The following is a 24,139-nucleotide window of genomic DNA, read 5'->3' as shown; positions in this document are numbered from 1 at the left end:
CTTAGGGGTGCTGAAAGATATGTTTAGGTTCAAATGAACACCAAATACCAGCAACCCTGGCCCTAAGAAATGCAGCTTTGTGATGTTCAAGGGCTCTGCAAAGAGAAGAGGAAAGAGGTTCAGGAGCAGAGCAAGCTGGCAGCGATTAAAGAGTGTCTTAAGGTGCATTGGCAGAGTTGGCAGGTGATTGCATTCCCACTGCCTTCGTGGTGGGTTCATCAAACAGATCAGAGGGGAACAAAGAGAGGACAGACTTTGTTGAGGCATTTCTCTGAATTCTCCATTTTGGAAACAATTCATCCCACTGGCAGGAGCGGGAGGTGTCAGTGTATGGTTTCACCACTTTATTATTTCAAGTATTCCCAAAGCAGGAATTAGCACAGTCATTGCAGAAAAGCCTCTCCTCCTGCAAGAGAAATCCACAATGCAATGTGAAAGTTCTGTCGTTAAGACTTACACTTGACAACTTGTTTTTTAGTTTGACTGTTCCTGTTGTCCACACATTACAGATGGTGTGTAACCAGAAGACAAAACTGTGTCATCTGACTTTAGAAATGGATTCTCTCTTCGTTTTGCACTCTTACTTGGCTGTAATTTTGGGATAATCTCTATTATTTTGGGATAATCTTCAGTTCTACTGTACTTTTTAGCAGGGTCCATCACTGTGGACACTGGCTTTAACTGTTTCTTTTGTTGGGCAAGATGATACGGGAATTACAGGGCAGATAAGTTCCAAACACGAGGAATATGCTCTAGTTTTTGTCACCTGGCCAGTTTCTATGTAAAAAGTCAGGAAGCCGGAGATGTGCGTGAGAGGGAGCTGCACTCCTTTCTCATCTTTGTGTTTGTTTCATCTTCACAGAAACTGGCAATTACACCTGTGAATTCTGTGGCAAGCAGTACAAATACTACACTCCCTACCAAGAACACGTGGCACTGCATGCACCTATTAGTGAGTATCCCTCTGGAGATCTATCTCATTGCAGATGCTGATTTACAGTGGTTGGTGGCAGGAGAGAGTCTTATTCTTGGGGATCCTTCCACTGGCCCCGTGGGATGGCAGTTGGCAGGACATAGATCAGGTGCTGACCAGGGCACTCTAAAGCTGGGCTGGAATCTCCTCTCAGAGGGACACTGGTACTGTTAGGTGTTACCAAAGTCCAGGCAATTCTGTTTAGGGTCCTTGGGGGTTTGATATTTTATTTTGTTGTTTAACTGAAGGTTTTGGTACCTACAGTGCACATAACAAAGTGATGCACAAAATTTTTAGACTCCCCTAAATACTAAGTGAATGTACACACGAGGGAAGCAGCATCTTTCTTATGAGCTTCTGAGAAATTATTTCAGACAGTGAGTTAAAGCTGGTTTTCAAAATCATGTATATTACCTTGGCAGCTTGGTACTAAATCACAGGCAATAAAATACTTATTTCAGGGAGCTCAGGGGAAGGCATACTGCACAGCACCACCATCCACACTCTGGAGGGCCACTATGATCTGCACTCCCCAGACAAAGGGGAGGTTTTGATGAGCAGTTAAGTGTAATTTAGTGCAAAACCTTAGTAAAATAGTTGAGAGAAATTCTTGATACAAGCTGGGTTTGGTTGCTTTCAAAGTATGCAGAGAAGATCTTTAGTCCTGAACATCATGCTTTTTCATAGCATCGGCCTGTGCTTTATTGTGATTCTACCGCTGTGAGCCATCGTGGTTGCTCTTTGCCCATGTCCAGCTGCCAGCGTTTTGGCCGATGATGAGAATGGATGAGCTGAGCTCATGAGCTTAGTGGGTTTCTTTAGCTGCTCATCCGTGGCCAGCAGAGGGAGTGCACACTCCTTCCTCACCAAATTCAGCTTTAATTAGGTTTTTCAGGTATTATAATAAGGCATCTTTCGTTTTAGACATATATAGAAATAAATTGGGAACACAGTCCATCAGACTGTCACTTTTAAGGTCAAGGGTTGGTGGCTCCTGGCAGCTCCCATGCAGGTTCTCTGGAGCATGGAGGTGGACCAAGATCACAGTAGAAGGTGTAGGGCATATAAAATACGTCTACTGCCATCATCACAAAGTCTTATTATCTCCCACCTGCCCAAGGGAACGAACCCAGTGCTTATGGATGCACACATAACAGTTATTCCTAAACATCCCTGCACCCACAAAATCCACCTCTTAATTCAGGTGTTTTCAGGTCCTCAGAAAAGCTGTTGATGGTGATCAGCAGTAGGTCAATCTCTTCATATAGATGGGCCCTCAGACACTAAGGCATTGGTGTCTCTGCTCTGCCCCTGTACAGGTAGCTCAGGAGCAGTGTGCTGTAAGGACTGCACTGAATCTGTGCTCAGCAATAGCAGATTCTTAGCTTCCCAGTACTACCCATTTCAAGGGGATTTATCGCTATGGTTATCTCTCCACCCTCCCAGCCATCAGTAGTAATAGGCTGGAGCTGCTGGTTCCAGTCTAGGTTATCCAGCATGAAAAGAAAACCATAACTGTTCTTCTCTGAGAGGTATTTACTTCAGGTGGGCCCTGCAGGTCTGACTGCGGATACCATTGGCCCACACAGATTGTGCCCTTCTCCCAGTATAGACCAGCGGGGAGGTCCTGGTGCCCACTTTTTGACTACCAGAAGCTGATTTTGGAGGAGGAGGCGGCACATTCTTTTGATTCCTGGGGTTGAAGCCATTCTTGCACCATGGTTTCTGCAGTAACCTTTGTGAGAGCAAAAGAAGCTGCCCCTGCTGCAGACTAGCCCAGCAGTCACTGGGATGTGCAGATGGGTTTCCAGTCCTTTCAGCAAATACCTTTGACTTGGAGGACACTTAGGACAGATCAGGATATTTTCATAAGGTTTAACCCCGTCCCCATAAACTTTTCTTTTTCCTTTTTTTTTTTTTAACCTTTTTTTTCTCCTCTCCTAGTTCCTGTGACCAGTAAGATCTATGATTTACAGTGACAAACCATTAGCCCTGATGAGCACACAGGAGAGGGCATGACTAGCTCCCCAGGCAGGCTGCCAGGACATCCCCCCACCTTTCTGGTGCTCACACTCTGCTCTTCCTATAAACCAAGGTCCTGTGAGGCAGCTGTAAACACATGACTTCTAAAAAGCATAACTGGCTTTTCTTATGCCCTAGAAGTCAAGTAAAGCTGAGACTGTGTTTTTACCCTGGTTTGTTCTTGTGGTTATATGGTAAATGCTGAAAAATAGCTGTAGTGGGAGTGAGTAAGAAAACACTTCAGCATTACCAGTTCAACTTTCTGGGTCGTGAGTGCAAGCTTCCCTTCCGGAGCCTGTCTTTCTGGTTTTCTGTGATAATGGATAAAAAATTATTGAAAATGGGCTAAAACAAGGACTCATTTTGGTCAGTGCTGCTGGATACCTGCTGTGTGGAAAGAGCTCTGCTCTGGGGCTCCCTGGAATTGTTAATGCCAAACGTCTCCTTTCAAAGTTCCCTTTTGTTAATGAGGAGTATGGGCTTTCTCATATGCTTAGAACTGGGCTGTTATTCTTTTAAAATACATATCCTGATGCTGTTTCTGTCAGCCTATTCACTCTTTCTGAGAGGGGTGTCAGAGGCTGTTTCCAAAAAAAATGGACTGTAGGCACATTCATTGTCCCAGTTTTAGAAATGTCACTGAAGGGAGGAGCACAAGGGGAGGGCTCAGAGGTTTCTTTCTGTCCTCCTCCAGGCTCTCTCTGCTCTGTAAGACAGAACTGATTTACCACATTTGCAGATGGCTGGGCTATTGTGATTGCTTTTAGATGATGTGCAAAGAAAACCTCATGCATCTGGGACGTGGACTGGCTAGAAAAGCCACCAAGAGTGTGTTTTAGCTTGGTAAGTCCAGGCTCAGGAGTGTGCACTCAGCGCATCCTCTTCTGGTAACTGCAGATGAGGCAACAGACTCCCTGGTCATGGAAGTATGTGGTGATAGCACTAAAATCTGCCCAGCTATGCATGTCTGTTGCTTCCAGGATGAAAATCTAAAGTGATGTCAGGGCCATGAGTGCACTAACAGGTCTTAATGGCCCTGACCAGCCTCACACAGGGCCTCTGCCCACATTCAGAGCCCCTATTTCAGCTCAGCTCTGGACCATCAGTCCCTGCCTGAGCTGTACTTTAGGATGTTGGTCTCCAGGTCAGTTGTAGGCATGACCATGGATGCCATTGGTCTGTACCCCAACCCACAGACTGCCTGCCCAGCCTGACGCCAACCCTGTCGTCTCATCACTCTGGACCTCCCTAAGGGTTGCTGGTCTGTGTCTGGCCCTGATTATCCTCACCAGAGCTGATCCTGCTGCTGACCTGTGGATTGACTTCCCAGCTTGACCACGGCCACGTCTCATGGCCATGAACTTCCCAGTGATCTGGACACCGGGTTGAACCTGGCTGTCATCGCTGGTCCTGCCCTGCTCAACTCTCAAGGGGCTGGGGGATGGTCCCCAGTTCTCGAAGGCTCTGCACTGCCCCGTGATTGTACTTGGCTCCACAGGGCACAGACAGACCTACGCCCACCCTGACACCTGGGATGCTCAAGGAGGTTCATCAAGCCTCTCTGCTCAGTTACTTTTCTTATCATGAAGGACACTGGATACAATTTTTTCATCCAAAATGCTTAAACGTGCTATTTCTTAAAGGCAGCTGCCACCATGGCTTTTTCTCTAAGGGAAAGGGATCCTTTTTGGTAGCACGTCTAGTTTCAACACAGGTCCTGCCTCAGCAAGAAAAAAACAGATCCACATTCCAGTGGGATGGTTTGTCTTTGCTTCCTCCATCTCAGTGAGTGAAATCTGTGATGTGTTTGGATGTTTTTCCCACTCTTAGCCCACAGTGCCTTAGCAGCGAGTTCCACTGACAATATTTGTTTGTATGTATAAAGAAACACATTAAGAATTTGATAGGTTTGAGCATAGGGCTTTTTCAGTGGAAAGACCTGTTTCCAATAGCAGAGGTTTTAGTTCAGCATGTTGAATTTCAAGCCATTGTTTAAGAGTCACGTTCCATCATACTCATTAAAGATCAGTTTTTCTCCAGAGGTGATGATATAATCGCATCTGAACCATCCAAATGGTTCCTTCCCATCCTGACAAGATCTTTATGAAAAAATGTGATACACAAATTATGGGCCAGAATTTTTACCTGGGAAAAGGGAAGTTACTGAGATAATCTTATCTCTGTTCCATTGTGGTGGTGCATCATAATAGTGTGTGGATAGATGTACCTTTAGAGGAGAAACACTGAAATGTCTGCCAGATTTTCTACTTCACTGTCGCAGCTTCCCGTTCACAGAGGAGGTCTTGAAGGTCTTACCAAAGACAGGAAAGCCATGAGGGACCAGTGGAATATCTGGACTGACCGGAGTAATACATGCTATAGGATTATCTTGATTTAGTTGCTCACATATGTTTTAGAGAGACATCTAATCTTGCTGTTAAGTGTGACAGAAAATACAGCAACCTCCTAATTATTTTGATGAATTACTACCCTCACTAAATTAAGACTAAAAATATCCAGCTGTAGCTTTCAGGCACTGGATCCTATTTATAACTTTCTCTGCTGGGTAAAAGAGGACTAAGGTACCAAATTTCTGTCCTTGCTAGACCTGTGTTTAACCTGCTGTCAAGTCCCTTCACAGTGCCTGACTTCCCAGTTACACCAAAGGAGTGGCTTGATGTTTCTACTGCAGAGTCTGCTGTTCTTGGCCTTTAGTTATCTTATTGCCTTCTCATTGGAATATTCTCACCTCTGGTAACCACCTTTGTGAAGGGCACTGGGAATGTGAAGGAACTCAGAGCTAACATTGTTTTCCTGATCCCCTTTGAAAGTACCCTGATTGCACACCCAAAGTACCTTAGTCTTTTTAGCTACACAGTTGCCCTGGGAGCTTCTCTACAGCCATCACACGTGAGAATGGTGATGAACAAGCTCTTTTCCCTGCCTCCAAGGCAAAGTCCCCCATCTTTTCAGTATCACCTCTATCCCCTGTATTCTTTAGCACAGGCCCTGCCGTTCTGGGTGGTTGCAGCACAGAACACTCAGTTTACCAAGTGACTGGAGATCATTCAGTGGGGTTGACCTCTACATGACTCCTCTCCTGCCTTCCCTTCTCCATTGTGTCAGCCTCAACTGGGGCATCTCTCAGATGCTTTCTGAGATAACTTCATCACAGCAGTTATGGGATTGTGTACAATGCTGTCCCTGGTCTTGCTGTCTACCTGCAGATTTTGAGGCAGGAGGTTTTTGTAACCATTCAGCAACTCAGTATTTTCATTTTTGTAAATATCTTGAACTTGGCTTTTCTTTAGCCTGAGGCAGTGAGTTCCACAACAAAGAGGACTTTTCAGGAGCAGAACAGAGGAGCTCCATGATCATCTCTACCTGGGTTGCTTAGTCTTCAGAAGGAATTTGTCATCTGATCAACTGAAGACTAAAACTTTTTTTTCAGTGACTTATTATCATCATCCAGGTGCTAGAACTAATATTCTTTTGTCTGTCGTGCCTTGCTGGCTCCAACTCTCTCTCTGCCACGTGTCAGGTGGAGCAGCCTTCTCTCTGGGGTTGAATTTGAAGACATGCTGTTTGCTTAAGTTGGTAGGAAGAAGAACTAATTTGGAAGGTCTTCATAGCATTGAGGCTTTTTTCTTCAGATCTCAGAGAGCGGTATCTGGACCACAGAGGATTTGCAATGATGCTCTTTGTTTCTGACACTGAATAGTTGGCTGATTGCTACTTCTCTTGGTATGGACGAGAAATAAAGCAACAGCTGGTGGGAATGGGCCTGTTGGGAAACTAAATGACATGTAAGCAGGGAATTGTCGTATCGGACTACATTTTTGGTGGCAGTTTGGCAGCAACTGGAGGAGGATTATCCATGGAGATTGAAGTATAGGAAGCAAAAGCAAACCTCTTGCCTATTCCAGTGGCCAGAGACCAAGCAGAGGAGAAGTATCTTGACCGAAACTATGAGAAAACCTAGTGCAGAATCTCCTGCAGAAGTGCACTAACGTTTACAGAAGTGTCGCCTTGGAGCTGTGTATCAGATCAAGTGAAACAAAAAACTTTTGTTTTGAGTATCTTTTTGCAAGCTGCTGTGAATGTTCACACCCTCACCCTGCAGTGCTGCTGACAGGGAAGATGAGAGCAGTTCACGTTTGAGGTCTATGATGTCTCATGGGATTTGGGAAATGAGCATCCAGTCCTGCTCCAGGTGACTTTTCTCAGCTGTTCCAGAGTCAGGCTGTTGTGCTGCTGTGGCAGTCTGTGATGGAGAACTGCTCAATGCGGATAAGTATTTCTGAATTATCCTATATAGGATGGACAAGCGCTAGTGCTGTCCAGCCAACCTCAGGCGTCCTAAAATGTCACTCTATAGAAACTCCTGTTAGTGAGCTTGGGCTGTGGGTTATGGGAACCTTGTTTCTTTGTGATTCTTCATGGCAGATGGTTGGAGTGGGACCTGAGCTTCAGGAGCCATATCCAAATTTCCATGGAAGAAGCCACTGAGGAATGAAGGGGGTTGTTAGGTTGTTTCTTCATTTTTGTCATTGGTTTTTTTTTTAATCCATGTGTCATAGACAACAGGCTGTCCTCCCAAAGGTTTTTCATTTGACTTTTGGCATTGAAAATTCCTGGTGATCCTCACTGCATTGCAGAGACCAAAATGTAGATATATTCAAAGAGTTTATCCCAGTAAAATTCAGAATTTCTCCACGTGTCACCAGTACTTGTCTGGAGATGAGGGCCAAAAGGCGTTTCCTGACTTGCAGGATGAGAACTATGTCTCCTATTCCCTTCCATTACCTACAGCCCCTTTGTATTTGCTTAATGAGACAAGGAATGTGGCTGGAGATCTCCAGCATTTATGCAAGGCTCAAGTAACAAAGATGTAAACTTCTCCCTGTTCAGAGCTCTGAGTATCACATTAGAAACCTGCTCCCCAAATTCAAACTCTTACACACATGGGAATGAGGACAGACATCAGGTACACCCAGCCAGGCCGTGGCAATCAAACAGTCCTGCTGGAAGGATGGGGTGATTCCTGCTGGAGGAGGAATGGGTTGGTCACATTGCAGTTAAAGGTGTGGAAGGGAACTAACAACTTCAGGAATCTCTCCCCTTAGGGGAGTGGGGAAACCGGTTTTGTTAGGTGGGATCGGTGGATCCACTGCTGCTGCAGGTCCCCGTGCAGGGGCTTCGTGAGCGTGGCTGTTAGAAAGTGACCCTCCCCGAAGGCACAGGGTCTGGGAGCTGACTGACTGTCCAGGCACTAGTTCTGAGTGTTCATATCCAGAGTTCTCTCGATCTCCACTCTTCGTGGCAGTGAAGACACAGGCGAACCAATCCAGCAAAAAAACACCGGCTTCAATAAACCGATGTTCTACCCTCCTGCACCGCACCCCCTCTGGTGTCCCACCCGCATCCCAATCCCAGATGTTCCGCGCTCCAAATTCTGGATCCCCAGGAAGCAAGGCCATTACAGGTACCAATTGCCTTTCTACCATCAACTTTCTTAACTGCTTAGTGTCCAATCCTGCCCTGGGTTGGCTGTTGACCCTTCCTGGACTCAGTCTGCTCCATCCATGGCTGTCCCAGAAAAGCTACTCCCAGAAGCAGTTGAGGGGATTAGATCCTTTGGCATATTACAAACTAAAATTTAGATCAGCAATAGGTCTTTATAACCTCTTCCCAGTGACAGGTTGGTTTTTAAAGCATGATGCTAACCATGAGGTACAAAAGACCCTGTTTCAAATCCTGGTGTCACAAACTGAGGAACTTCCTGACAAGGATTGGCGGTGTGGCTTGTTGGGTATTTTGGGGATTTTGGTTTGGTTTGCAGCTTTATTTGGCATTTAGTGTTTGTTTCCCTCGAGGAGATATTTTGAGGGCTAAGTCTGTGCCTGAGGAAATGAAATCACCATTACAGAGGTGTTAGAAGACTCAAGTTAATGTTGATCCTTCCATAGTCCCCATTTCCTCCTTCCAAACAAGACCAAACGTTAAAAAAATGAAAGGATAAAAAAAGAAGGCAAAGAGCACTGAGAAATAACTATTAATAAATAGGATGTGAGACATAGCATTCACATGCCCAGGCAGCAGGGAAGCAGTCTCTTAAGTCTGTGGGACTGATAGATACATATTCCATCCCAGTACAGAAGAGGGGCTGGTTAATCAGCTGGCATTTAAACGCCCCTGGAATGTCTGGCACGGACAGATGCCAGTCACAGAGGTGGCTGTGGTGGCTCCAGGCCACAGGATGCTGAACAGGGATGTGTTTTGTCAATGACACAAACATCTGCAGCTGTCAGATGTTGCAGTGAGTGACCTGTCTTCTTACAGCCTTTGAGTCCTGAGATGCCATAGTGTTATTGCACCTCCTAAACATTTATGTGATTTTATTACTAATTTGAGGTCCATCCGGTTCAACCAGGTTAGGAGCTAAAGCTGAGAAACCTTTTTCATTATTTACTTAACCTTACAACAGCTTCTTCCAGTTTCAAAAGTGGAAAAACTGGGAGCCCTCCTGGGTCAGAGGCCAGATTCATCTGAGCAGTAACTGGGAGATGTTTTTCGTAAAGTCACTTCTTTCCCACCACTTCTCTAATCAAAAAGAGTGTCCATACCTTGGGTAAAAACTCTGAGCTGTTCTCTTCCTGTATGGAGGAAGGAATCGCGTGATGCTTGAGCCTGATAGATTGATCTTCAAGAATATTAGGCCGGGGGTCCTACCCTGTCTCTCTGGTGGCGTCATTTCCGTGGTGTCTTGTACAAATGAATCTGAGCAGCTTCTGGAATTTCTGGTACAAATGCATTGACCATAACACCTATCAGGAAGACAGTCTCCAGAAGGGATGCCTTCCAAGTGCTGTGGTTCCAGGTGTTCCATGTGGGCCTGGATGATATACCAGGGAGGGTGCAGTGCCACTCCATTGACAGTGTTTGCACAGGCACTTAGTAGGGTGGCAATTAGTTTCTCTGTACAGATAATTTTGCTTTGCATGCAGAAGGTTCAGGTACAAGGAGAGAGAGAGAAAGAACTTTTGTCAGCTGCCCTCTCCTGTGTGGGAAGGACACAGTAAGTCCAAGGAGATGAATTAAACCAGTTTTTAGTTATTACCAGACTTGGGGGAAAAAAAAAAAAAAAAAGAGGGTGAGGACAAAACTACCAAGCATATTTTTTCCAAACATTTTTGGAGACCTCCAACTCACTTTCACTTGTGACGTAAGCCAGGATTTGAACCTGGGTCTCTTAGGGGGTAGGTTGGGCTAATCAATCCATGTCGTCGTAGTTCCTTTTTCCCACTGGGCCATCCGATGTTCTAGGTACTTAAGGCCTCTCGTTCCTATTATTTATCTATCAAGGGGGATGGAATACCTAATGTCTCCAGTGCCTTTTCAGCCCTGTTTTATGTGATTCTGTTTTTCCTGATTTGATTGTCAAGTTTTCCTGTTCTCCTGCATTTTAGAAAGAGTCAGGAATGTGGTAGATGGTAGAGAATTTGAGAAGCCTGTTCAGGATCACTAAGGATTGGCTGGACCAGAATTCCTGGGCTGGGAACTTCACGCAGCTGAGGTCTTTTCTGGCCACATCAGACTTGAAGCCCACGTGTTTGAGCCCACCTTGGGCACAGCAGGGCTGTGGGGCTGCAGGGTCATGACGGCAGTTCTGACCACTCCAGTGTTCTGCAGAGATACATCATGAAATAATGATCTGATACCAATTCTCAGCAGTCCCTGTCACTCCTGAAGGAAAGATTTCTTTCCCCAGTCTCCCTCCGTGTACACCTGGCACACACTGAGCCCGGCAGAGCCTTGCTGAGCCACATTCAGATGAACCCTTAGTGTGACAGTGGGCTCCATGAATGAGTTCACTTGTGGTAAGAGTCTGTACAGCAGAGACCTTCTTACACGTTAGTTTGGCCTGTCCACCTTCCATTTTATTTATTTGTGGTTTGTCCTTGAGTCACTACAGTAAATACATTTGCCCCGATATTGCAAAGTTGAAGCGAGACAAGGCCTCACACTATTTGTGCTGTTGAAGTTGTGCTAAGGGACACCAGCTTGAAAAGGTGGGAGCTCCTCAGCTGTGATGTTTGAGGACACTGCAGCTCCTGCCAGGGTGAGGAACCACCTCCACAGGCTGGAGGATCCTTCCGTTCCCGTTACTGGGAAATAGCCCTGTGCTGTTGCTGAAGTGTGCGAAGACAGTGACCTGCCAAGAACATGGGCTGGTGGCACGTTGCAGAGGAGCAGGCCCTGCCTGCTTGGCCCTGGGGAGGGGTGGGGTGGCGAGTTCACTGGTGGAAAGCACAGAGGACCAGAGGATCTACCGTAGCTTTTCCATCCATCGCAGGCCGGCTCTGAGACAGCCCTTCAGTCCTCCTGGAACCTCTCAGGGCAGGTGCTCAGCAAGGGAGTGCAGGACACTGGAAAGCACAAGGGAGAGCTGGCACAGGGCTTCCGTAGGTGCCATCCTACATGTTGTGGTGAGGACCCGAGTTCAATCTGCGGGTCTGGTCACCTGTGTGAGAGGCTTCAAGGGCTGCTTATTGTCTTAAGGAAAAGGAAGATAAGGGTTGGGGTTTTTCCGCAGGGGAGGAAGCCACGATCCTTCTGGTTCAGTCAGGGCTGGTGTTGATGGGCTCCCTAAGAGCCAACCCAGGCCATCTCAGCCAGAAGGCATTCTAGAAAAGTCTCTGCCTGTTACCCCTTCAATGAATCTGGCCCATTTGCCTCCAAAATGAGATATTTGACCTTTCTGCTGCATTCAGGGTATGCGATTACGTGGTGCAGGAGCACATTGTCTTGCTTTCTGTCTGTGTGGTTCTGTGTCCTGTATTGACCACTCACCATCCCTGCTTTCTTCTCCACCCAGCAGAAAGTGCTTTCAGCAGGAGAGTGGAAGGCAAAGCGCAAAACAACTTTGAAGAAACAAACAGCAATTCTCAGAACTCCAGCGGTAAGTGTGTTCGTTCCCTCCTGCTGTCACTTACCACGTCCCTCTCCAGAGCAGGACTCAGCTGTGACCGGTGATTGTTTGTATATTTGGGGTACCTGCTTCCAGCTTGCAGGCAGCTGGGGTAGTGCCCTCTTCTCAATCCCACCAGGTTCCTGGCACTCCAGAACCTGTGAAAAATGATGATGTGGGGATCCTGCTCCCGAGGTCCCTGTACTTTAGCACAGATTTGTCAACAGGGAGCAGAGATGTAAAGAAAGGGGAATATGGATGGAGATAAAGCAGAACTCGTTCTTTGTCTGTGCATCAGTCCTTGTGAAGCAGAGCCATTCACAAGCAAGAGAAGTTGGAGGCCTATGAGTAGAAGAGCTGTTTGCATATTACGGTGATGCTAAATGTGGCAGTTTATTTACACATCACTGTAGCTGGAGTCCGTCTGTTTATGAGTTTGCTACATGGAGGTCACAGTATGTCAGATGTGATCATGTGGGACCAGAATACATGTGCTATAAGGAATTAAAATTTACCCCATTTCTGGAGTTTCCTTTGAGTTTTAAGTCCAAGTGATAGTAACTAAACAGAACCACTGGCCTAGACACCATTTTTAGAGTTTTCTTCACAAGATTTTTATCCTGCCAGTGTTTTCCCCTGCCTTCAAGTGGGATATTGCCATTCTCTTGTGCTCCCTAATTGGGGTACAAGAGATAGACCAGATGAAATGTAATTTCAGCATCCTGATGCAGAGATAAATAACATACCAGCAGAAAAGGCTGGCCTCCCTCTGTTCCCGGTTCAGGAGTACCAAAACGTGTGGCGTTGTGACGCCATTAGCTGGAAAGGACAAGGAAGGGAAGGGATTTCTACCTGGAGCGGGTACACTGCATCTGGCTGGGATGGGAGGTTAGTCTGCCTCTGAAGCAAATAAGGGGTTTTGTGGAACCATGTTGAAAAAGAATTAAGTGGTGTTGGAAAACCCACGTGTGGTAGCAGAGTGGGCGATAGTGAATGGGGAAAAAAAGTTGTTTGTTATTAAAATACTGTGTATTATGTTTTGGGGAACAATCCTGTACTAATCCAAGCATTCACCACAATTACAGCTGTTCATTCGGGGACAGAAAAGCCTAAAGAAAAGAGGTGTAAGCAGAACCCATCAGGTGAGCTTGTCTCTGTGTTTCAGGCCTTGTACTCTTTAGTCCTGTGCCCCTTGGGCAGCAGAGTCAGTAGTCCATGGGGGCTGCCAAGCCTGTCCTCAGCCAGCCCAGCCGGGCTCTCAGATGTGACAGAGAACAGCAGGTCACCGACTGCCCCGAGTTACTGGCCTGACTCGCTGCTCTGAAAGTGGCCACTTGCCTCTCAGCAGGTCTGCTCCTCATGTCTTGTCTTCTGTGGGTAGTAAGAGTGGTTTGTCTGAAGGGTTTCAAAGCCTTTTAAGTGCATGTCTTTAAGTGCCAATATACTGTTTGGGTTCCTGACTCCTTTGAAAGCAGCAGCCTTAGATTGTTCCTTTTTCATTCCTGTTGAGCCCTGTGGAGCCTACAGAGGACAGAATGGCAGAATGATCTTCCTTCCTGTCAAACAGCTCTTCTGTAAAGCCAAGGAAGCTGCAGGAGGGGAAAAGAGTCTGTAGCCTGGGAGGGGTCCAGGAACCACTGCCAGGAAGCACACACAAAAAGAGTGGCTGTATTGAATAGTCCAAGACTTTAGTTCTGTCTGAAATCCCGTTAAATACTGACCCATCGTTGCTGTGACGCATCTGTCAGATTTTCCGTGCCATCTCCTTGTACCAGCTCGCATCACACTCATCCTTCTGAACCTGTTTCTTTCTGAACTGCAACTTTTAAAGGACATGAGTAAAAGTTCACAGTAAAAATCGAAACAAAGCCAGAAATTCTTACAAACTGAGTAGTGAGTTTCATATGATTTGCTCGTCGTATTTTGTTGCAAGAAGCGTTTCTGTCTGCAGCACACATACGGTCAGGTTATTTTAGTGGCTGAGTCCAGAGCCTGGCGGGCTGAAGGTAGTAGCAAGGTGCTCTCCTAAACCTTTGTTTGAGCCAGGAAACCCAAGAAGCTGGAGCGAGCTGTGCAGGACTGGTTTGAGGGGAGCTGGGCTCTGGCTGGAAGCAATTCTTTTCTGCATTGGGCAGCTGACACACTCCTCAAAGCCAGGCTGGGGCATGGGTATGGATAAGCTTCTGCTCTTTTCCCCCTTCCTGTATCTATTCCACATCCTCTTTTCTCCCTTAGCCTCCTTTCCCCCTTGACTCCATTTTTTGTGCTGCTTCCTCTGTGTCCCATTCAGTGCTCTTTTCCAGCTCTTGCACCAAGCCATTGCTTCTCTTTTATTTCTCCTTGCTCTCAGGAGTCAGTGTAAGTGTTCTCATTGATTGCAGCCCAAGTGAGACTCACCATTTCACACTGGGAATGGCACTGGTCATTAGAGAGGCCATGGGTGTCTCCGCAGTCTCTGTGTGCTGGAGTGTCCAAGCAGAGATCTCGGGAACTTCCTTTTTGAAGAGCTGACATGCCCGTACCTCCATTTTCCTTCTTTTCATGGCTGTGTTTTAGTAGGTGGGACAAGCTCTGGGTGGCTCCGTGTTCAGGTGTGTGAACTCTGGGGAGAAATTCTGGCATTGTTGGCTTGTCCTCTCCGGTGCTCCAGCCAAGGAGATTTCACACGGGCAGGGGAGCAGCTGGTGATGATGTGGTTGAGAATGACAGAAGGATGGACGCTTCTGTCCTCCCCATTCCCATCTGCTGCTTGTCACCAAACTCCTCCTGCTGTAAATAGTCCCCAGGTTTAGGAGATAAATGTAGTTCCCAGTTGCGCAGCCTGAGGACTGTGTGGCTTGGCCCTGTTAAATGCTTGATTCGCTGTGCCGCTTGCTCTCTGTGGATGTGAGTTTAGTGTCATGGGCTCGGTTACAGTGATACCAAACAGAGCAGCAGGAATTCTTTAGGCCACCCGGTTGAGTACATTATGCTCTTTCCCTGTGTCGCCATCTCGACATGCAGTGCCACAGACGCTTTGTGTCAGGAGTGAGGGGGAGAACAAGCAAAGCAGGAAGGTCAGCAGCTAAAACCAGCTAAAATAGACGTGGATACAGTGCTTTAGGTAGTCCTAAGGGGGAATAAGGCAACTAGAAGGAAAAATGTTGGATTTCAGATGTCTCTTCCCTGTGCACGGCCCCAGTCCTTGGCATAGTGAATGCAGGTACCTGGTATCCTTATCTGAGTAACCTGGCATATTACTGCCCGTAAAACAGCAACAATTCCTGTTCCGCATGGCAAACTCTGCTCTGGGGCTGCGTTTGAGTCCCTCTGCTACCAGAAGGTCCTTTCCCAGCAGGGCATGATGGAGCCACAGAGCGGATGGAGAAGGACTGTTCATCTGCCGTCCACCTCATGACTGGGAGAGTCCTTTGTATTCATGGGGAAGAGTCTCCACAGCCCCTTAAAGTGGCTGTTTGATTAAACCTGGAAGTTTCACAGTGTTTAAAAAATAGTATCTGCTAAAACCTGTAGATTGTTTCCTTGTGCCACTTCTGGAGCACAAGCAGCCGACGCAGAGGTCCCAGGTCTCATGAAGCTTGTGATTATTCACTGCTGAAGTCAGCAAAGTCCAGACAACAATGACATGACCTGATCCCGAAAGGTGGAATTGGCTCGTTGTGATGTGTAAGTTGTTAATCATCTGAGATTCTGTAAAGCTGCTTTCAAGAAAACATTCCTCGGTGATGGTTATTTCACTGAGTTTTGACGTGTGCAGGGGTTTTCTGTGCTAAATTCCAAAGGATATTTGCCAGCTTGTGAAATAGTCTTCCTGCAACAGCTGGTGATTATCAGCTTGAGCGTGGGAAGGAAGAAGCCCCAGGAAGGGGCAAATTGTTGTCTTGTGGTCAGTAGTGAAGGTTTCCTGCCTTCCTCTTCCTCCACGTGCAGCCAGAGCAGGGGGAGCGGCGTTTGGCCGGGGTTCGGGGGACGTGGCCCTGCAGTGCCGTGGTGTGTGCTTCTCAGGCCTTGGGGTCTCTCCGTTCCCTCACTCTTTGTCTGACTTTGGAAAGCCTCAGTTAGAACATCTCTGGCTCGGTGTTCACAGTGTGATCCAGCCTTGATCGGTTGTTTTGGACACTAGGGATGACTCCCAAGTCAAATGAAGAAAATGAAGACCACCTGTAGGCCAAGAGGGATGAAGGAAGTTGTGAGACTTTAAGAAGAAAAAAAAAAACAAAGCAAAAAGGGAAAACAAAAGTTCTTTAGTTTAATACCTTAAAATACAGCCATCAAAGGAAAAAATGTAATTGAAATTGACAGTATTTATTGGTGCCTAAACTTGCTGGATGTTATGAATGTGAAAGAGACAAATTTAAAATTATGTAGGGAATTGGGAAATATTTTTAACTTTCAAGGTTGATTTAAGCTGTGTAAATATGTCTCTGCTGCATTAGGTAACTATTACTGTCATAAGTTCCAGTGGAGCAAATTTTAGCATTTACAGTTTTTAAAATGTCAGTGCTTTTCATTCATATTTACACAGGGAAGCTTTTTCCAGCAGCGTTTATTTCAGGCTGGGGAGAGGGGCAAGGGAAATACCTTCTTTTTTGAATCAGTTCATGCCAAGCTGAGGTGAGATTGAAATGAAAAAAAAGTTAATTTCCTCCTTCCGATTTAGAAGTACAAATTTTTGGAAAAGACTGAGAAGTTCCAGTTCTGAAAATTTAGAGGACATAGGAGCACATTTTAAACACACGCTTAGTGGGATTTTCAGATTTCCTGATTTATATGCTGTATTTCTTTTCAGTGAATCAATTTGAAGTGCAAAACATATTTCAGTAGTGCGTTTTATTTTCCTATGTATGTAGCATGCTTAAGGTAGTTATATTTAGCTAGTGAAAATGTACACAAGCAGCTTCCTACAGTATATTATGGATCCTAATTCCCATCCGGTTGTAGCATGGAACTATTTCAAGCAGAAGGATAATCAGAAATGTCTCATTTGCCACTTGCCATGTAGACCCAGTATTTTTAGTGTGTGTTAAACAGTGTAGTCTCTTAAACAGCAATAGGTAGTGCACTGTCTTGCTTAGAGACTGAGCAGAACTAACCTTCAGTTTTATGGAAAGCAGCAAAAAGGCAGAGTGCGAATCAGCGATAAACTCGTGACATCCGTCTCATCTGCAGCTTTGTTTGGGGGCAATGGGGGCAGCGTGTGCTTCCCGCACAGGAGTTCAGTTCCTGCTCTTGCCCTCGTGCTGCCAGGTCCCATAGAGCACCCGAATGGAAGGTCAGAAGGTGCCGTAGAGTGCCCAAATGGAAGGTAAGAAGGTCGCATAGAGCACCCCAATGGAAGGTCAGACTGAGACACCCAGCGGTGGCTACTGCCAGGCTTCTGGGATGAAGCAAATTGCATTGTTGTGTTGAGACTGTTGTCAGTGTTACTGTGTGTTCCTGAGACTGGAGTGGATGGATGGTCTCGCTATAGTGAGGATGTTCAGGTCCTCAAACCGCCAGTGAGTCCAGAAAGGCTGGATTGCACTGAAGGTGCCGGTGTCACGGTGCACATGCGGAAGGAGTCAGCTGTGTGTGTTACAGACACTGAGATCTTCCTCCTTCTCCTCTGTTGTTGGCCACACGTACTCTTCTGCTCATTCTCTGTGGTCCAGTGATCATATAGCACATCCACATCTGGTTGGATTTCTTCTGGGAAGACATGACTTTCAGGCTGGGACTTTTGGGTGAAAACAGCTTCAATGTTTGGGGCATAATAATTCTTGGTTGTCGATTAGTCTGTCAGCACAGCCGGCCCCCCTCTGCCTCCTGAGAGGCACCCAACTGGCCGGTTGTCAGAAGGAATGAAGCACAAAGTACAAATCTCATGCAAGTGCTTCATCTTTTAGTGAATCTCTTTCTCATCTCTTGGTTGGTTTGCAAAGGGTACAAGTCTGCTACTGCTGCCTTTCAGTTCGCTGGGAGATCCAAGCCTGATAATGACCAAGTCTGAGGAGTGAGGAAAGGGGGAAGACTGTCATGTGAGCAGCCTTGTTGTCCTAACAAAGCTGTGCAGGGCACCAGTAACGCTGGCCAAAGGGCAACACAATTGCACATGTACAGAGCTGCATTTCTCAAAGCAGCCTAAAAATGGTGTCCCCAGATGAGGGATTCCCATCTGAGTGCAGTTCTCACCATTAGAAGAAGAGTAACACAGGGAGAGGTTCCAGTTAATAGAGTGTCACTTTGCTCTGTCGCATAAATGGGAGTTGCTGTGTCCACAGGGCATTTGCGTGGAATTGGGGTTTCCGGGAAAGCCAACCACATCCTGGGCTGCATCAAAAGCAGCGTGGCCAGAGAGGGCAAGGGAGGTGATTCTACCCCTCTACTCTGCTCTGGTGAGACCCTACCTGGAATACTGTGTCCAGCTCTGGAGTCCTCAGCACAGGAAGGACATGGACCTGTTGGAACATGTCCAGAGGAAGCCACTAAAATGATCAGAGGGCTGGAGCACCTCCCCTATGAAGACAGGCTGAGAGAGTTGGGGTTGTTCAGCCTGGAGAAGAGAAGGCTCTGGGAAGATCTTATAACCACCTTCCAGTTCCTGAAGGGGGCTACAGGAGAGATGGGGAGGGACTACTGATCAGGGAGTTTAGCGATAGGACAAGGGGTAATGGTTTTAAATTGAAAGAGAGGAGATTTAGATTAGATACTAGAAAGAAATTCTTTGCTGTGAGGGTGGTGAGACACTGGCCCAGGTTGCCCAGAGAAGCTGTGGCTGCCCCATCCCTGGAGGGGTTCAAGGCCAGGTTGGATGGGGCTTTGAGCGACCTGGTCTGGTGGGAGGTGTCCCTGCCCAGGGCAGGAGTTGGACTCGATGATCTTTAAGGTCCCTTCCAACTCTAACCATCCTATCATCCTATGATTTCCAGTGCCACATTTATTTAAGTTGTTTCAGACTTGCCGTGTTGAACAGGCGACTTGTAGACAGGAAGAAGGATGGCTGGATTAAAATAACCACTCAGCAGCAAGTCTCTGTCGGAGAAATCCTGCCAATTGCTTGGGAGTTCTGGGACACCGGGAAGGACATTGAGGCCAGAGTGTGAGCCATTGGCAAAATTGGGAACAAACAGCAGCGATACGAGGTGTGGATTGCAGTGTTCGGGCACAGATACTGTACTGGGCTGGGGCTGGGCAGCACGTGGCTAAAAGGTTGTCTGATAGACTGATACATGAGGAGAAAAAGGTGAGCTCCTGCTTCAGTTTTGCCTGGAGGATCTGGGCAGTGAAAGATTAGCAGATCCCTAAAGCAAGCCAAATTATCATTAATCATCCAAACTATGACACTTCCGTGACTGTTGGCTGTGGTGGAACTGACTGTGCCGAGGCAGGGACATTCCAGTGCATGGATAACAAAATAGCCCATAGTATAAAGACCAGAAAAACCCCAACAGTCTTTCTGCACTTAAAATACCGTGGTAGCAATGTTTAGCGAGTGGCCTGAGCTCCTGTTGCGGAGTGACAGAGGTTTTCATGTGTATAGAAGTCAAGCGTAACGGGGAGGCTATGTTGGCGCTTCTGACTGCGATTCTGTGACTGGAAAGCAGCCCAGCGGGTGTGTTGAGGATTCACTGCGGTGTGTTAAGTGGTGTGTGGCAGCGCTGTGTGCCGCTTCCAGATCAAGTTGACTTCTAGGGGGATGATAAAATGTTGGGTTTTGGCCCTCAAAAGCTTACTTGCCTCTGGGGTGCTGAGAGAACCCTTTAAATCCTGAAGCCCTGGGACAATCCAGCGGGAATCCATGTGCTCACTGAATAAGTATAGCGCCTCCCAGAGCAGGGGCAGAGAGCACGGACAGGGAAAGAACGGTACCCAGAGAAGCCTGCCCTGCTCAGCTGCTCGGTAAGAGCAGATTAGGAACCTGTTTCAGTGAAGATCTTCCTCCAGATACAGACTTCATCAGTTGTGAATGGCGCTCTTGGTGCAACGCTGGGTAATAGAAGTGTGTTCAGCAATCAGCAGCGATCTGTACCCAGCCAGTGCCTTCATGCATTCCCTTCCCATGGTGCTGTCTATTCGTGTATTTGCCGAGCATCATCCATCCCTTCATCTCCATTCCTTACTGGCTGGCCCTGGCAGCTGATTCAACAGCTTCATCACGTTGAAGTATTTAGCACGAAGGCTCGCTGTGCTTGACCTGTGATTAAGTTAAGTTTTCTTTCCAAGCAAACCAGTCCAGGTCTGTCCGCCCTGAGAGCCTCATTCACCGATGTGTCAATTCATAACTTCAGACCTGGGACCATTCTGTAAATACTCTGAATATTTAACCCCCTCTGCGGGGGTTTAACACTAAAGGACCTCACCTGGAAACCTGCAGGAAGCTGCAGGGGGTGTGAGGTGCTGGGAATCACCGCTTCTGCTCCAGTCTGCTGCGGGGCGGATGTAGATGGCCCCTGGTTGACCAAGGGCTCATTGAGCATCCGGGGTTTTCGTTCCTTTCAGTCACAGCTTAAAGAGGGGAGATCTGCAAGGTGTGCTCAGCAGAAAATGTGAATTCTCAGCCCGAAGTACCGTGCACTGTTTAGGAACTCCCTCCTTTGGCTACCGCCCAGTAGGGCTGAAACACCTTGGTTTCCCTTCCCAGCTTCCCTTTGAGGAAGCTGCACAGTGAGTCTGGGAATTTCGATCTAGAGCCCCCAGAAAAGGCATTTGTAAAGGATTTCTCGCACCCTTAGCTTTTCATCTGCTGGCCCTCCCCACATAATGTTCCCATTGCTGTAGCATAGGGTGTACGCTAAAATCTCTGGACATTTCAAAATGGGAAGGGAAGACGCAGATTCCAAGCCATGAGAAACTTCGCAAGACACTGAGAGAGAAAATTCACAGCTGGACTTGTCATAATTTGCAGTAAACGGAGACCCCCATCCTGCCAGAGTTAAATCTGGAAGTGCGGAGTAAGGACAAGGATCAGTGAGCAGACAGGCCGAGCTGTGTAGCGTGCAGTGGGGTCTCTGCCAATCTCAATATTTAAATCTCTTTCTTTTTTGCAGAAACCGCAAGTCCCCTGAATTCAAATCCTTTCCCGCTTTTACAAAGTAAGTGCGATGGATGTCTGTGGTGCACAAAGGCAGGGACTTCCACCCTGCAGCCCTGCTGGCCTGCCCTCTTAGCATTTTTCATGAGTAAATGGGGTTTTTTTATTGTGACTCCAGGTGTCAGAAACAAAATGCCTCACTTCTGTGGGTCTGGTTTCAGATTTAAACGCAACAGAAATCCTTCAGGGTGTTTCTGGGCAGTGTGTGGCTGTTGGGCCTTTTAGACTCTCAGCCTCCTGGGAGTTAAGTTTTGTGAAATATGCCCATAATACGTGTTCTGAGAGAGCCACGGTTTGAAGACTGAAGATGAATCCATGTTTGAGTTACATTTATGTACAGGAAACCTTGTCTTCGTGGCTGAGTTCACTGCACACCTCTGCAGAGACAGTTCCCCCTGGCCTGAGAGCACAGGTGGGGAATGGGAGACCAGGACGTGGTGGGAGCAGCGGGAGGGGAAGGGGAGTGGGTTGGGGATGGGCAGACACCGGTGGTCTCTGCCCAAGGTTCTGCCCTGTCTCCTCGATGCTTCCAACAGGTGGATCTTCTCCCACGGTGTGGTCATGTCACTGCTTGGCTGCATCTGGATTTTAGGGTGACGCTGTCTGTGCCAGCCCTAGGACCACTGTCCCTTGACGTGGGACAGCCCTGAGCGTGCACCCTCAGCGTGACCGCGGTGGCGGAGGGCACTTGTGCTTTCTCCACTTACAAATCTGAGAAAACATGAGAGCTTGAGTCAGAACACGAGAGTTCACCTTGGAAGAGAAATCAGATTAGTGCCAACAAATTTAACAACCGTGATGTATTCAGGACGCCCCTTTTAAAGCTCATTTCATAGCTCCTTCTTATGTAGCACCTCTTTTGTTGGCTGAGACAAGTGGCAGTGACAGAACTTCTGCTTTCAAGAAACTTCCACTTACTTTGGGGTGTGATGGCTCTTTTCTCTGAGACTGCTCCTGATTCTAATGTATTGTTTCATCGGTTTGTGTCAAAGGTAGGGGAAGATGCAATTACACTGTTATTACAGCTAAAGCCAATGGAAACACTGGGCGAAAACACTGAGAGGTTTCCCTTACAGTTCTTCTGCAGTTGTTTTTCATCAAAATGTGGACAGAAGTGTTGAAATGTGGGTCCTTTCTGTTAGGCGAGAGCTGCCCGGGGCTGCTCCCTGCGCTGCCATCAGTTGAGCTGGCTGCTGGGTTTGCTCATGCACAAGCAGCTCAGGGCATTCTCTGTTGAAACTTTCTGTTAAAAGCTCTCAAGTCATGTTCCCTCCTGGCCTCAACCCAGGCTCTGCTGTTTTCTCTGGCTTAGATGTGGCAATGAGACTTAACATGAGAATTAGAGTGATTTATTTAACCTAAGCACAAATGCTGGTTTTTCTCTGTCTTGGCTTACAGCGCCTGCTGCCTTACTCTGGAGCCTTGGTTGCTGGGTATATATAAAGCACTAATAAAAGTGTCTAATAATAGCCCTGGGGGAAGATGTTTTAAATTGTGGAACCAACTGTGAGTGTTAGTTCTGTGAGGCTCAAGAAGCCAAAGAGGCTTCAGCAGCTTCTGGTGCTTTAGGTTCCTGTAAAGGTGTTTTCAGAGAGTTCCTGGGCAGCTGGTAAGGGGGAGGTGCTGGCACGGCTCCCTCAGAGCAGAGGGACCTGGCTGTCAAAGGAGGTCGGTTTTCCTGGGGAAGGATGCTTTTTGGGGAGGAGTGCTTTGTGCTCAGCAGCCAGCACCCGGTGCACCACAAATGTCTTCTTTTTGGGGAGGAAAGCTCTTTGGGGCTGGACAGGAGAATGAAATGCCGTTGCTTGGGGATGCTGCAATGTTTGCGTTTCAGACAGCTTGCAGGAGGTGTTAGAAGGGTGTTAGATGGGTGTTTGCAGCTCCAGTGGAACTTCATGCAGTGGATTTTCTTGTGCTCTCCTCTACACAACCCCTCTACATTGAGGAAAAACCCGGGAATGGGGGTCAGACTCCGCATAGATCAGCTGGCTGGGGAGTAGCCCTTTTCTGCTGCAGACAGGACATGTTCAGGGTGGTTTCTTCCTCCTCCCAAGAGGCCAACACGGCAAGGGCAACCACAGCTCGGGATTTCAGCCCGGGAAGGAGGGGTGCTCTGAAGGCAGCCACAGGGAACTCTGCCTGTCTCTTGTCGCCTCCAGTGGCTGTGTGAGGTGAGCTTTGGGCTGTTGTCACACCCTCCCTCCCCATCACCCGGCTGCTGTGGGGTGAGCTGTGGTTTCTAGGAGTGAGCTGTGGAAACAAAGAGAGGAAGGGAGAGCTTCTCGTGCACCCTGGTGAATTTGTCCTCCAGTCCCTTGAGTTACAAGTGTGAAGGAAGGTTGTGTGAGTGCTTTTGCCTAGTGATATGGTTTAGTGGTGGTTTTTTGTCAGTGTTAGGTTGATGGTTGGACTAGATGATCTGAAATGTCCCTTCCAACCTAAGCAATTCTGTGATTCCGTGGTAGTGCTGCAGCCCTGAGTGCCCGCTGGGAATTGGTGGGGTCTTGGGATGATGTACCCCATGTCCTGCACCAGTTCGGGAGGGCTGAGGTCTCTGGGAGCTGTGGTTGCTGGCGTGAACTGGAATCCAACCCACGGCTTGAGCAAGCCAAGTACCCAGCAAGAGACCAGCTGGCACCAGTGTGTGTTTAACATCTCCCAGGGGAATGTGAATGGAGGAAACTTGGAGAAAGCAGAGCATCTTCCTCCCCAGCACCTGGCAGTGCAAAGAGGCCCATGGGCTCAAGAGAGAACCAGGAGCCTCTCTGAGCACGTGGGATAAATGGCTGGTTTTTCTCATTGGAAGGGGGTACTGTTGCTCCTGCCACAACTGCCACCCCCTCAGATGCGGAGCAGCAAGAGGAATTGGTTCCTGAGAAGCAGTGAAGGGTTTGAGGAGGTGAGGGAGGAAGTTTCCAGCAGCATGAGACAGGCTGGGCAGTCTCTGAGCTGACTGCGCGGCCGATCTTCCTGCTTCACTCATACATAGAAGGCCTGTCTTGGCCACCCAAAACAACTGGGGCTGTTGGGGAGCACGGGTGTTCTCGGGGGGTTGGTGCAGGCAGCACAAATGGGTCCCAGCTTTCCTTGTACCACTGCCAGC

General features: G+C 47.6%; 1 protein-coding gene across 1 annotated transcript in view; it reads left to right on the top strand.

Annotated features, from left to right (window-relative positions):
• The window catches only part of ZNF618 (zinc finger protein 618), a 174,302-nt gene that overhangs the window by 138,664 nt on the left and 11,499 nt on the right, over window positions 1-24,139 (top strand). Inside the window, exons 9-13 of the mRNA XM_074161371.1 lie at window positions 863-952; window positions 8,322-8,480; window positions 11,874-11,957; window positions 13,052-13,108; window positions 20,993-21,037. Coding sequence (XP_074017472.1) covers window positions 863-952; window positions 8,322-8,480; window positions 11,874-11,957; window positions 13,052-13,108; window positions 20,993-21,037 — 435 coding nt within the window. The remainder of the gene's footprint in view (window positions 1-862; window positions 953-8,321; window positions 8,481-11,873; window positions 11,958-13,051; window positions 13,109-20,992; window positions 21,038-24,139) is intronic.

The sequence above is a fragment of the Numenius arquata genome, chromosome 19, assembly GCF_964106895.1.
Source record: "Numenius arquata chromosome 19, bNumArq3.hap1.1, whole genome shotgun sequence".
In the NCBI taxonomy this organism is placed as follows: Eukaryota; Metazoa; Chordata; class Aves; order Charadriiformes; family Scolopacidae; genus Numenius; species Numenius arquata.
Note: the sequence above shows the minus strand (reverse complement) of the source record. Positions and strands in the feature narration are given on the sequence as shown.